The sequence below is a fragment of the Hirundo rustica genome, chromosome 1 (assembly GCF_015227805.2).
Source record: "Hirundo rustica isolate bHirRus1 chromosome 1, bHirRus1.pri.v3, whole genome shotgun sequence".
Taxonomy (NCBI): Eukaryota; Metazoa; Chordata; class Aves; order Passeriformes; family Hirundinidae; genus Hirundo; species Hirundo rustica.
In genome coordinates this window covers 42,871,798-42,885,745 of record NC_053450.1, presented here as the reverse complement: position 1 = coordinate 42,885,745, position 13,948 = coordinate 42,871,798, and the positions used below count along the sequence as shown (strand labels likewise).

Here is a 13,948-nt window from a genome sequence, read left to right as displayed (position 1 = left end):
CACAGCTTCAAGAGAAACCTCTTTGTGCTACCTGGTTACTGATGCCTGGTGAAACGTCCTCATAGTCAGAAACAGAAATGCATTCATGTGTGTAAAAGGAGGCAGCACTATAGCTGTGTGTTTGAGTGACTTCAGAGTTTGAAAGGTCAATGTAGGAACTAGTAATTTAGATTACACTCGTACTGCCACAGTTCCATGGATATGTATAGATCCCTGGAGTGGTGCAGGTGCCTTCTCTCTCTGCTTCCTCTTCCCTGTAAATGACTATTCCAGTGTTAGAAATATGACATTTACAAAAGCAAAAAAAGCACCCCCCCAAAAGCTTTCATCCCTTCTCCTTGGAACATATTCATTTATGCAAAACACATTGAAATTATCCCTCTCGGTTCCTTGAGGCATTTGGACCTAAAGGATCCTGAGGGTGCTACTGCAGCTCAGGTTTCCATGCCCTCAGTAGATCCTTGGTGTTACAAATGGACTTTTGGAGTTGCATTAAATACCACATGGTCCTGAGGATGGTGGGGAAAAAAGTTCTGCATTTCTATCTGCATCTCTTTGTTTATTGCCATTGCACTGTGGGTTTGTTTGGGGCTCTTTTATTTGTTGTTTTTTTACCTCCATCTTTTCTTATTCCTGTTTCTATTAATTTGTCCACAACAATTCTCTCTTTGATGTGCTAAGATTTGATTTGCAGATCTGTATATTTATTTCAACTAGGTTTTTTGTTTGTCTGTGTGGGTTACCACTAATAACAGATGTTAGTTACCACTGTTTAAGGCATTTGCTCAGAACAGTTAATTCTGAACAAGTACACATGGAAAATCCAACGCAGCTGGGCAAAAAAGCCCCCAACTAAACTATGGAAAAATTAATAATAGCTAAACTAAAAAGAACACCCTACCTACCTGTGCAGTTAAATGTACGGCCTCTTTGCAGACAGTATTTAGAAATCTTTTTTTTTTGTATGTGTGTAATTTTTATCCTTCCTCACAGGACATTTTTGGGTAGTAGGATTTTGCTTTTATGAGACACAAAAATACTTGAACATAGGTAAAAAGTAATGTTGCAATTCTTTCCCAAGTTCACGATAGCTGTAGCGTTACTCTGACTTTGTGCTTATAATAGGTGGTGATTAAGAAAAACTCTTTTAACCAAAATTCTATTTTAGATGAATTGAAGCTCATTGACTGGGAGAAGGATACTGATTCCACTGATCAGTGCGATGGATCAGAAAAAGAGGACAGCTTACTAGAGATCTCAGACTCGGACTCCTGCACAAATACTAACTCTCTGCCTGTCAAAGAGGAGAATGATGAGCTTTGTAAGGTGAGAAACTGTTCCAAGTTTAAGAAAAAAGCTGCTGCTATAATTATGGAATGTATTCATATTTGTTTGCATTTGAATTGGGGCAGTGTGAGGATTTTGCCTACCTTATCTTTTCAGAAGGAATTCTATACTACAAGAATTTCAAGGCATTTTGTTTGACTGCCAAACCTCAAAACCAAGCAGTGCCCCTCACACAGAGCTTGGTAGTGTGGGCACTGAATCACAGGATGACTGAGGTGGGAAGGCACCTTTGAAGAGTGCCTGCAGTCATCCCCCTTAGTACTTAGTCAAACCCCTCTACTCACATCTGGACAGCTGAAACTGGCTGTTCGGGGCTGTGTCCGGTTGCATTTTGAGTATCTGCAAGAGCAGAGACTCCACAACTTCTCTGGGCAACATGTGCCACTGCTTGGTCACCCCTGCAGTAAAGAAGCTTGCTCTTATATTAAAATTGAATTTCATGTATTTCAATGTGTGTGCAAAAAGTCTTCACACTGTGGGTGGGTTTCTTGCCAGAGATGATCTGGATTCTCTACAGTCTCTGGCTGTCTGTGACAAGTTGGTCCCCAAATTTCCTGTAGTGTGGTATGTGAGAGAGCAATATTTCCTATTGCTCTTTAGTACTTTGAGACTGTGACCATCTAAAAATCCAGGTATTGGGAACAGAGCATGGTGAGGTAAAGGACTACATGCAGGACTCCCTTTTCAGAGATGAGGATTGCAGAGCTCCAGAACGGGAAAGCCATACGAATTGAATCTTACCGGCTAAGATATGGTAGCTACTTTTTTTTTTACTGCAGAAAATCTAAGTTTATTTCTAAAGAAGCATTCTATGTCAACTATGGATCTTTATTTAGTATCTTAGAGTGAACTGACCCGTGTGAAAAGACTTAAGATGTGACGGTACCCTAGGCCAAAGTAACATTTGAAATGGGCTGTGCAGCGTCACTGTCCCTGGAGGAGTTCAAGCGAAGACTGGAGACGCTTAGTGCCGTGGTCTCGTTGACGTGGTGGCGTGTTTGTTCAGAGGTTGGGTTCGGTGATCTCAGAGGTCTTTTCCAACCCTGCTGGCTGTGATTCTGTGATCTACCCTCTCTCTGGTGCTGGGGGCTGGTGCCGCACAGGGAGCCCCGCGCCGGCAGCGCTGCCCAGAATGTGGCGGAGGGGCCCCAGCCGGGCGGGCAGGGCGGAGGGGCCGGGCTGTGACCGCCGGAGGAGCAGCCGGGGGGAAGGGGCAGCCCTGGCCCGGCAGCCGGGGAACATCGGCCGGAGGAGGCGCGGGCGTGGGAGCAGCCGGGGATCCGAGCGGGAGCAGCCCGCCAGAGGGCACCGCAGGCCCGGGAACCTCGGCCGGCGGGGGCCTGGGAGGCTGTTAGCGAAGTGGATTAAAGCCTTATTGAAACTCGTTTATGTATGGATTCTGTACTAAAATGCTCTCGAGTGAGTGTGACAGGGAGTCCTGCTCACAGAGGGGGAGAGCAGCGTCCGGTTTCCCAGGAATGAGCCCCATGGGTTCTGCTGCCTCGCCGGGCCCGCAGGGTGGGACGGTGGCTCTGTCCGTGGCCCCTCGCCGCAAGAAGGACATTGTGGGGCTGGAGCACAAGTGCGATGAGGAGCGGCTGAGGGAGCTCGGGGTGTTAGCCTGCAGAAAAGAGGCTCGGGGGAGACATGACCGCTCTCTACAACCTGTAGCCAGGTGTGGTCGGACTCTTCTCCCAGGCAACGCGTGAGGGGACAAAAGAAGTTAGCCTCAAGCTGTGCCGGGGGAGGATCAGGTTGGACATCAGGAAGAATTTATTCACAGAAAGAGTGATCAGACATTAGAAGGGGCAGCCCAGGAGGGTGGTGGTGTCACCATCCCTGAAAGTATTTAAGGAAAAACTGGATGTGGCACTTACTGTGCATGATTTACTTGAACAAGATGTTTAGTCATAGGTTGGACTTGATGATCCTGGACTCTTTTCTGACCTAATTGATTCTGTGATTCTGTGAAACAGTGGGTCTGGCTGTGGCAACACATGTGACCTGGCACTCGTCAGGCTCCTGTGGGTGTCAGTCCCACTCTAGCATCTGTAGTTCAGAGTTCAGCAAGGGTCAGTCAAATGTTTTCAAATTATGAAGAACTTATTTTATATAGCCAAGTCCTGGGCTCTGCAGCATTGGAAGAGGCTGCATGGTCTGCATAAAGCTGTGAAAACAGAATTGAGATTTATGCAAGTGAGATTTATGCAAGTGGTAAAAGTTGTCCTGTTTTTATTACTCCACCATGAATTATCCCAGTGTACATGGAAAGTTGGATAAATGTTATGAGACACGTTCATATTAGTAAATGATGTTCATGAGAGGGTTTCTTTGGGATGTAACCATACTGTAATGAAATGTTTTTACATCTAACCAGAACAGTTATGCTAGTACTAAAGATGTGGATACATTGGGAAACTGAGGTTGTCCATATAGATTTTCTCTTCTCCCCCATCCCAGCTGGAGTTCTACACTGTGGGAATTTTGCTGGGTGGTCACCCTCAGCAGAAAACTTTCTTCTGGGAATTCAGTATATGCAGGAGGGTAAATCCCCAGTGATTGCTCTGCCTGCTGCAGTCTTTGTTTTGCTTTATTTGGGATATGCTGTTTTCCAAGGAAAAAACTGCTAGAAAAAGAACTGCAGGCAAGCTGAGAGATTTCCAAGAGAGAATAGAAAAGCACTATTCACTATAGGAGGTCATTTGCTGTATGAGTATTCTTTTAAAAAGCCTGTTAATTTGTGGCCTAGTTCATGGTGAGGGAAGGGAAAAAGCCAAATGTTGATATATCATCATTTTTGTGGTATTTACTAAATATCTAGAATCTAATGGAGTGTGTGGATAATCAAAAGACCATGAAATTTATTTTACGCCACTTCAAAATACGCCAAATACCAAGAGGTTCTGGAGGTTTAGGATTACTGCCAAAATATCTTTATGGTAGTATTTACTCTTGGTAGGAGTGTATTATGTTTCTACTGGGAAATCTCTTCCCCCCCTCCTTTATATTCTAGTATATCTAATTTAAAAATGACTTCTATTCGGTGATAATTAACTGCATAGAAAAGCTTCACGTATTGTTTTGGTTGGAAGATAAGATTCTTGCTTATCTGTAGGCTGTAAAGCTGCAGTCACGACTCAGTTTATGTTCCAAGTCCCTGTGCTGTGTCTTTCCTATCAACTATCCACTTCTGATGTGTAAAGCTGCTTGATAGGGGATAATGAGGAAGGCAAGTTGAAGCTGGCCTTGTGATAGCAGCTAATTTTTGTCTTCAGTTCAGAATTTTTGAAGGAAGCATGTGCAAGATATGACAGGGCCATGCTTTACTTTGCTTTAGTTATTTTTAGGGGATGAGAGAGTTGTTTTATGTTAGCTTTCATTTGACCTATAAGTGGTTGAATATTTGCTTAAGATGATGCAGATGATGCAGATGCAAAGATCTGACAAGGTGATCCCAGAAGGTCCTATCCTTACAGTTCTTTGACTTCCAGTTACCAGTGGTGGATACCTAGGGGAACTTGTTTCTTAGAGAACATGGTACTAAAATAAAGATTAATAGTTAATCTTAGTTTTTCAGCATACATATTTTCCAAAAGATCACCATGTAATTACTTCAAAATTGAAAAACTCCATACTTTTATGCACTGGTAGTGCCTACTTTTTGCCAAACTTGTGTAGAGACTTTCTGTCTCATGAGCTGAAGTTCCATATTTAGTAGGAGCTGCTTATCTATGAATTATTTTAAACGTATAAATATTTAAATGCTAGGAATTAAATGAAAAGGTGTGCTCCTATAGGTAAATTTCTCTCTCCTTCCATACTACCTCTGAACCGCTGGGAACTTTCTCTGGCCCTGTGCATTGAGTGGCATCTTCCCCACTTTGAGCCCTTCCTCAAAACACTTAATCTCATGGAGCAGGCCAGCATTTGTATGGAGCATACAATTTTGGTATCTCACAAGAGTATGGTCTTTTCTTTGTGCCCCCTCTGGTAAATCTCCTTTATCAGTTTCTGATGGTTAGCCAGATTTGCTTGCTTTGCATGGGGAGCAAGTGAGGTTTATCCCAGAATGGTGTGAGGAATTAGTCTTATGTGTTTGCTATGTAGCATGAATAAAGCTTAACTGGTTACAGCAGATCCTCTTTATTGCACAGCACACTAGTAAGTGCAGTAGGCACTTTTCTGCTGATCTTAACTTCTGGTTTGGATGAAAATTCATCAAAAAGTCACATGGTTAAGAGCTTGTTCCCTTTGAATCTTAGAATCATAGAATGGATTGGCTTGGAGGGAAGATTAAAGATCATCCAGTTTCAAGCACTTGACAGGGGCATCACCTTTCACTAGACCAGGTTGATCAAAGCTCCATCCAACCTGGCCTTGAACACTTCCAGAGGTGGTACATCCACAACTTCTCTAGGCAGCTTTTTCCAGTGTCTCACCACCCTCACAGTAAAGATTTTCTCCCTCATATCTAATCTAAATGTACCCTGATTCCATTTAAAGCCATTCCCCCTTGCTCTGTTGCTACAAGACCTTGTAAGAAGTCTGTCTCCATCTCTCTCATAGGCATCTGGTTGGGACTGGAATACATAGAGAGTGTTAATATCCCCAAACTATTATGCTGAATGAAGACAGACAACTGAAAAAGAGATTTGCCATGTGTAATGTGTTTCAAAACTCTTTAATAAATCCCTACCACATTGTCAGTGCTCTATTGTGCTGCAGTCTGTGTGCCCTGACAGTGGGCCATCTGATGTGATACTGAATAATATGCAAAAATTATTTTAATATTGTGCAAAAGGTTTATTTTGGGGTTTTCCCTCCGTGAAGAACACATTATTTTATGTCCTTCCTGGATGGCTATATGTAGGCCTATGTCTTTTACCTGAGGTCTTCTGATATTTCAAATTAAGGTTCATTCAGTTGTTTAGTTTGTGGATTTTTATTACTGTCTTAACTGGCTTTTAAAAAGGTGCTCAAAACAAATTCTGTCCTTCTGTGGCATTACATTAAGGAGGATTCAACACACTTCATGAAATTCTGAAGAGGTAATTTAAAAGATGAGCAGGCCAAGATTTGCTGTTATTTCTGGACTTGCTTTTGTGTTCTGGCTTTCTTGATCCATTATAATGGTAATTATAACTAACATTGGCTTGGTAATTAGAACTGAGTCTAGAACTATTGTTGTGTAACAGAATTTAAAACAGGTTATCTCAAGGTAGGGAATCATTATTATGGCAAATGGAATTTGTGTCATCCTCTCAGACGGATGACTTAACATGGATAAAGGGCGATGATATGACCATGTTATTGCCAGCATTTACTTTTGTCAATTCATTACTGTGGGTATTTTTTTTTTTTAAATGTTCAATACATACAAAATACCCACAAGCTCACAATTTTTTCCAAATGTATACTTTATGGAATATTTCATATTGGGAACAATTTCGAGATTTCTCCAGTTCAACCTGCACAAGACAGTCTCAGAAGCAAGGTCAGACAAGGTTGCTCAGGGATTTATCTAGTTGATCCTGGAAAACTTGAAGGATGAAGACAGCATAACTGGTCTGGGGGGCATTCTTCTCTCTTGTCTGTCTCTCCTCCTTGTCTTTCCAAAAAGAGGAACCTTACTTTTCTGGGTAGAACTGGGCTCTTCAGCTAGGCCTTTTAAGCAAGACCTACAGATCAGCAGATTGCAAGTCAACAGTGGTACAGAAACAGACATGTTTTGCTTTCATGTCTGCAAGGTGAAAGGATTTATACCTGAATGACCAGACAAAACTGAACGTGTGCACCAGCTGCTTTCTGCTGCATCCTGGCTGCAGGGATGTCTCTGCATCTTCTGATACTGGAATCAGGCCTTCAAGTTTTTTTTCCTTAGTCACAGACAGTATTTCCCCTCTCAACTTTGGTTCCATGATTTGGTCAGATTATCAGAATAGGAAACAGGATGTTTCTAGGTGCGCTGTAGCTATTTGTGTTATAACAAGCTTTTTTTTCAGTCTGTAGTTAAACAATGACCCCATTAAGTTTAAAACAGGACTGATGACACTAGTTCAGCTAATACCTAAGTGGCTCAGGTATTCCTTCCTTTGATGTTTAAATTATCTTGGGACTATTTTTCTTTGTAATTCTGGGACACGGGTTCAAATGTCAGTGTGGCTGAATTGGCTCATTATCCTCCTCAAGGACACAGTTATATGAGTGTCTTGATACACGTTATGTGTATTTTTGGTGGTGCAAAAATGCCTGAAGTCCGTGATGCCCATTTTGAAGGGAGCATTTTTGATCACAGTTTTCATACATACAGGTGCTTTCGTAGGTGATCCACAGTGTCAGTGAATTATCTGTGCTTCTTTGTGCCTAGTTTGTGAAATTCCTGGATGACTTATTAACTAGGTTTAGCAGAGACTTTTGCGTACCACCTTCTGGACGTATGAAATCTGATGGATCACAGCACCTATGCCAGTGACATAAACAGCTTTGCTGCCTTGAGCTGTCACTCCCAGAGTGTTTTTTAATGTTGTTTGAAGCACCAAGCTGTTTGTGAATACTAATCCAACCTCTCTGCTGTGTTTAACTTAAAGCTTCAGCTGAGTCCCCTATTCTTTCTTACACAGCTCTGGAGAGCAACAACTTCAAGTGCAGCTGACAGCATTGCTATCTTGGCATACATGTATTGAATGCCCCTCTCTATGTGGTCTTCCCACATCCTCCCCAAGTCTGTCTGGTGTTTTAAACAAGATTCAAGAGGCTTGTGTTAACTTTCCTGCAGCTGCATGCCACACAAGGCATCTGCATTTCCTCAGGTCTGGCACCTCTCTGGGGCATGGCTCTCGACAGCACCACAGAGGATCTTCAGGAGTAACGGGGAGAAGCAATGCAGTGCATGTTTGCCCTGTCAGGGCCCTGACCTCCATCTAAAGAGGTGAGGCAAAGAAAGAGGGTCTTGTCTGTCTCCTGTTGGGAGCTTGCCTGATGCTGCAAGCACAAGAGGCTGCAGGGATGAGCGGAGCATGCACTGCTGGGAGCGCAGTGCTCTCCTTTGAAAGAAGAGAGAGGATAAACCAGAGGGATTAACAACGTTGATAGGAAGCTAAAGGCTTTTGTCTTGCTGGTTTACTCACCTCTGATGAGGCTTTCTGTTGTTTGCTATTATGGATAATTTGTTAATAGTTTTGCGCCCTGCAAAGAGTTGTGAGCGCAGTGAGAAAGATGCTGAGTTTTGATTTGTCTGATTTTTGTCTTCCAAACTGTTTCGGGAGCCTTTAGGATAAATTGGAGGAGAGATTGATCTGAATTTGTTGGAAATTCTTTTTGAAGAAATGGTGGAAGAGAACTTTAATGGGATACACAGGCCCAGTCTTAATAATTTCTGTTTCCTATAAATGTGCTTTCTAAATATTGTAATTCTGGAGGAGACCTGAACAGAGCAGATTGGCTAATGACTTGAATTCTCTAAAAGCCTTTGGTTCGGTCTTTCTTGTGGGTTTTCACAGTGCTTTAAAAATAGTTTTATGATCTTTTAGTGGCTGGTTCTGTCACCCATTTTGTTAGTTCATGGTGTCAGGAGAGGGACCTCATTTACTGGGAAAAGTAAAATTCTCTTTTACTACCAAGGATGTTTGTTGCAATTGGTTATGGAAAAAAACCATTGCATGTCATTTCAAGGTTCCTAGTGCAGTTGCAGCTTCCATCTTTTCACAAGTGAATCTTACTGGTATTGAGGTTTGTGGCAGCAGTATAAGAAAGGCATGCATATGTCTTTCTCAGAAGAAAAAAAAAAGCATGTGTAATGCTGCCTATAAAATGTCTCTTAAGTGAAAGTAAGATGCCTAAACGTCCAAGGTCATCCAATTCCTGGTAGAAGAAGTAAAGCATGAAGTGTACCAAAAATCATCCAACTATCCTTGTATTTAAGCTTCCTCTTCTAATAAGTTCCTTGTCAATTTTGACCAAAACAGAAAAACTCCTTTCGTAGTAAGGGTTAGTGTGTAGCATCTCTTTGTAGAATCTACTGCACTTTGAAGATCTAGAATTTAGAATATCATAGAAAACACAGAAAGGCCAGAGTTTAGAAAGAATTCCAAACTAACCTCAGGGTTATTAAAAAAACCTCTGAGTTTTTTCCAGTGTGTTTCTCTTTAATGGATGGAGCTCCCTCCATATCTATTTATGGAAGAAGTCAGTTATGTGCAGTTTTGTTTTGTGATTGATTTGGATTTTTTGTTTTATTTTTTAAGTCATGGCATTGTATCTTTAGCTTGTAAAGAATTCAGTTTGATGGTAAGGTGTGGGGAACATGACTTTTGTTCCTGGCTTCCATTGCAGTGTGGAAGTGTGTTGGATAGGTAAGAGAGGAATAAAGGGGGCAGAACAAATGGCATAAAATTGACTGAGAGTATGTATAATGGAAATTGAGAAATTTGGAGGTACAAAATGTTGTTGGGTGAGGTCTTGACTTTCTTGGGAACAGTAAGAAGGGACTGGGATGGTGTGAAAATGTAATCTCTCATATCCAGTTTGTCAGGGTCTGTGTCATGTTCTGTGATAAGCAGTTTCTATACTAACGTCTGAATCATCTGTAGATGACAATTCAGATTTACAGTTCTTTTGTTATCAGGACACTCATGTTCCAGACTAACAACCTTGGTGACTGATTAACCCTTTCTGTGGAGATGGTCTCTAACTCCATAGCTATAATATGTTAAAGTATGTTAAAGAGGATTTTTGCCTGCTCTGTAGGAATCTGTTAGCACATTCTTGTGTATAGACCAGCTGCTCCATCCCTTTTTGTCTCCTTTAGGATAATATTATTTGCCTTCAGACGAGGGCAACAGCCTTGACTTACCTGCTGGTTTTATCTTTGTCCTCAATCTCTCTGGAAATATGCTATGAAATTGTTACTTCATATGATATCTTTCCCACTACTCACAACTTCAGCCGAGCTTTGTTATTCCAACTTCCTGGACACATGGAGAAGCTGTTGCACATGGCTGTTGATTCACTGCTCAGTCCCAGCACAGTGGCATTCTTTTTGACTCAGTCCCAGTTGCTCTCCTCCCACTCTGTCTCCTCAGCACAGTCACTATTTCATTCTCTTGTCCCCATTCACCTTCACCTGGCCATTGTTTGGTGTCAGTTCACCGGTTCTGTCTTGCCTAATACAACATTTTAGTCCTGTGCTACCAAGTGCTCTCATCTGGTTGCAACTCTTTAGAAACACTGATTGCAGCAAACTTGTTGCTGGTTTGCAGGCACCTTGACACCTCCTGTGCATGGGAAAGGGAGCATTAAAGCTAAGTGAGAAAACCAGACTAGAACTGTCTACTTGTGAAGGCAGACACAATGGGCAGAGCAGCTTCATCCTGACCTAAATAGTTGTGTATGAGTAGGGTTGAGGTTTGTTTTGGGTTTTAAATACTCTGAAAGGCTGCTAAAAATGCCACTTTAAGAATCCCCTAAGCTTGCACACAAACTGGACTAGTGGATAGTAGCTTTGATCTTTCCATTTCACAAGAAAAAAGCTGTGGTGGAACTTGAAAAGCTTCAGAGCTAATTAGTAAGAGCAAAAAATTCTAGAGAATAGAAGTGTTCAACCTCATAAAGAGATACTTGTGGAAAGGGCATGAAAGAAACCCATGCCTCAAATAGATAAGAAGTGAACCAAACGACTGGCTACTGTCTCATGCTAAGAGGCATCAAGTGAAACTAGCAGGTTGATTCAACATTAAAACGGAGTTGATTCATCCTACCATATGAGCTGCTGAACTCCTAGTCACAGAATAACACAGATGCTGACAGATTACATGGGTTCAACGCTAACTGGACAAACTCAAAGACAACAAGACAAATCTGTTAAGAATTAAATACGAAGATCTTGCCTCTAGTTGTAGCCACAAACAGGAATCAGGAAGGCTCTTCTGTGGCAACACTGCTGCATGCTTGTCCTTTTTTAAACTCTTCCCTAACCATCTGACATTAATCATGGTTGGAGACAAAAGTAAGGGGGTAGAATGATCCTTGGTAGTACTCCCCTTCAGCTATTCCCATGTTTGTGTGCTGTGGGCTTTCCAGCGTGTGTGAATTTTGTCCTTTTTACCATTGCCACCCCGGGTGCTTCCTTTGCAGAGCAACTGAGAAGTCACATACCAAAAGACAATGTTGCAAACGAGTCTCCACTTCGTCAGTGCAGTGGATACCCTTTGTAGCTGTAGTTCTCTAGCACCTGCTGCTCCGTGTGGCTTCTGCAGGGTGTTCTTTCATGTAGCCTAGTTTGTGCTTACCTCATGTTTTTAATAAAGCTTTCTGTACAGCCATAAGGAAGGAGAGGAGCTTTTGAGGTAGCATAGATCTTGTAGAGAGTGATGTCTCTAGCCAGACTTGTCTAGAGAAGAGTTAAGCTTCCCTGGAGTGAGCTTCACAGACTTAAGTTTCTTTGATTTGCTTGATTAGGTGGGGGAGAAGTGTGAAGGTAAGTCTGGGCTTTTTTGTTTATGGTTTGTTTTGTTTTTGAATTTAAATCTTTAATTTTTATGACTAATTGGAAGAGCACTATGTTGGGGTTTTTTTAAACATAAACATTTGTTGAAGTACATTGCACCATGAAGCATCATGAAAGTAAAAAAAAATAATTAGTGTTGCCAAGTTGTGAATCTGATATGTTCCAATAATAATGTGATTCGTCTAGGATATGAAGGATACTTCAGTATCTTTTAGAATGGGAAAACACTATAACTACTTGTATAAAAGGAATAAATAAATGCATACCTCAATCTAATAATGTGCTATCTGTTTAAGAATGTGAAAAAAGACCTTTTGTTTGTGATAGTTGCAGATGAAGCATCATGTTGCCTTTTGGCAAGTTCTTTGCAGACTTGTACAGAGAAAAAGATTAATATTATGGACAGTAATGTAATAGTTTTACATAGCTGCTTGTAAAACCAGATTATATAGTTGTATACCAGGACATTTTACAGAAGCTTTGACTTACTTGTTCCTCTTTTATGGAACTCAACAGATTAATCCTCATAATGTGAGATATTTGTGGGGTGTTGGAAGGATATAAGAGTTTTTGTATAGTGTTTGTGTACTGTTTTAAAAAAGGAAGCGCCCAAAGCATCTCTTCTGACTAAGAAACTGTCATCAGCCTCAGTCTGTAGGTTCTTCTGGAGAAGAGAAAGAGATGCATTTTCTCTTGAATGTTTATGGGTGGAATGGTGGATTAAAAAATAGCAGGTTAAGCAGACTTTTTGAAGGGTACAATTTTAGGATGAGGAAATAACATAGGATGTAATTGCTGTTCTCATGGCTAAAAAGCAATGAGCCAGACAATAGATAAGACTGTCAATTTGAACAACAACAAAACCAATGTTTCTACATGAAACAAGAGTGAAACAGATGCCAGGAGGGTGATTATGCCCTTCTACTTTGTAACCTTTGTATGCACTTGAGTCTAGTTTTCCTACGCAAACAGTACAGCAAGGTTTGTTCCTTACATTACTTTTACTTAAGACTTGCATTATTTACAATTTAAAGATTCTGTGACGCTTTTCTCATCTGAAAAAGCATTTCATTGTTAAAAACTTTCCACTAACCCCAGCAGTTGTGGAGGAAAAAGGTAGATAAGCAGGCATCAGAACAGGGCAGAGGATTTTTTTTTTTGCATGGCTTTTCAATTTTAGATAAATGATATCCATACATATTGATGGCTTCTCAAATCAAATGAACTTGGAGGAAAAATCTATGGGAAAATCTCTGGTTTGGTTTCTTCAGTGTAAAAAAAAAAAGAAGAAAGAAAACCTGAATGTATCATTCTTGTTGATAATGAAGATGAGTTGATTCATCCCTTTAACAACTCTAAGTGAAAAATATTTCACATATCCCCTTTGTGGACCATCCTTTTGGATGCTGAGTATACATTTTTAAGTTATCATAGTTCATTTTGTTGCAAGATAAGTGGAAGAAATCATAATTTGGGAAATAATGGAAAGTAAACAATGGAAATATAATGGAAAACTAGGACATGATTTTATATAGGATTGGAAGGCAACGTAACTTCTATGCCACACTTCTGTGATGCAGCTCACTTTTTGAAGGAAAGAATGACAGTAAGATTTGTGAGGGAGGAGTTGCACTATGTTATTATAAAGTACCCAACATAATTTTCTGTTGTGTGTATAACTTTGCAGCTACTTTGAGCATTTCTGCACTTTTAATGCAGAAGTTGCTTGTGACTTCAAAAATTTGGTTGTGAAGAAGCAAAACTTTTTAACGTCCTCTCCTTGCGAGCTGCGGGTTTTTCAAATACTACTCAGCTGTTAATTGCCATCAATTAAATTGTAAGGATTTTGGAAGGTGGTGTTGGACGTTTTCTCTCTGCCTTGCATGCTCCAGGTGCTTTGAACAGTGAGAAGTAATGATGTAGACAATAATCATTTGCCTTTGACACAGTCATGATCCTTGTCGTCATCGTAGAGCTGAAAAAGTAAGGCTGCTGGTGATATAATGTGTGGTGGTTTATTTTCACATTTTGAGCAGGGAGAGATGATTTAAGAGACCACTGAATGCTAATTTCTGTTGCTTTGTTACCATGTATTTT

General features: G+C 40.9%; 1 protein-coding gene across 5 annotated transcripts in view; it reads left to right on the top strand.

Moving 5' to 3' along the window:
* The window catches only part of SPIDR (scaffold protein involved in DNA repair), a 194,785-nt gene that overhangs the window by 11,100 nt on the left and 169,737 nt on the right, over positions 1-13,948 (top strand). For all 5 annotated transcript variants that reach the window (XR_009208127.1, XM_040070770.2, XM_040070780.2 and 2 more), the window contains exon 5: positions 1,169-1,326. Coding sequence is in view for 4 of the 5 variants with exons in the window: in XM_040070770.2 (XP_039926704.1) it covers positions 1,169-1,326 (158 nt within the window). In the remaining variant the exon portion in view is untranslated. The remainder of the gene's footprint in view (positions 1-1,168; positions 1,327-13,948) is intronic.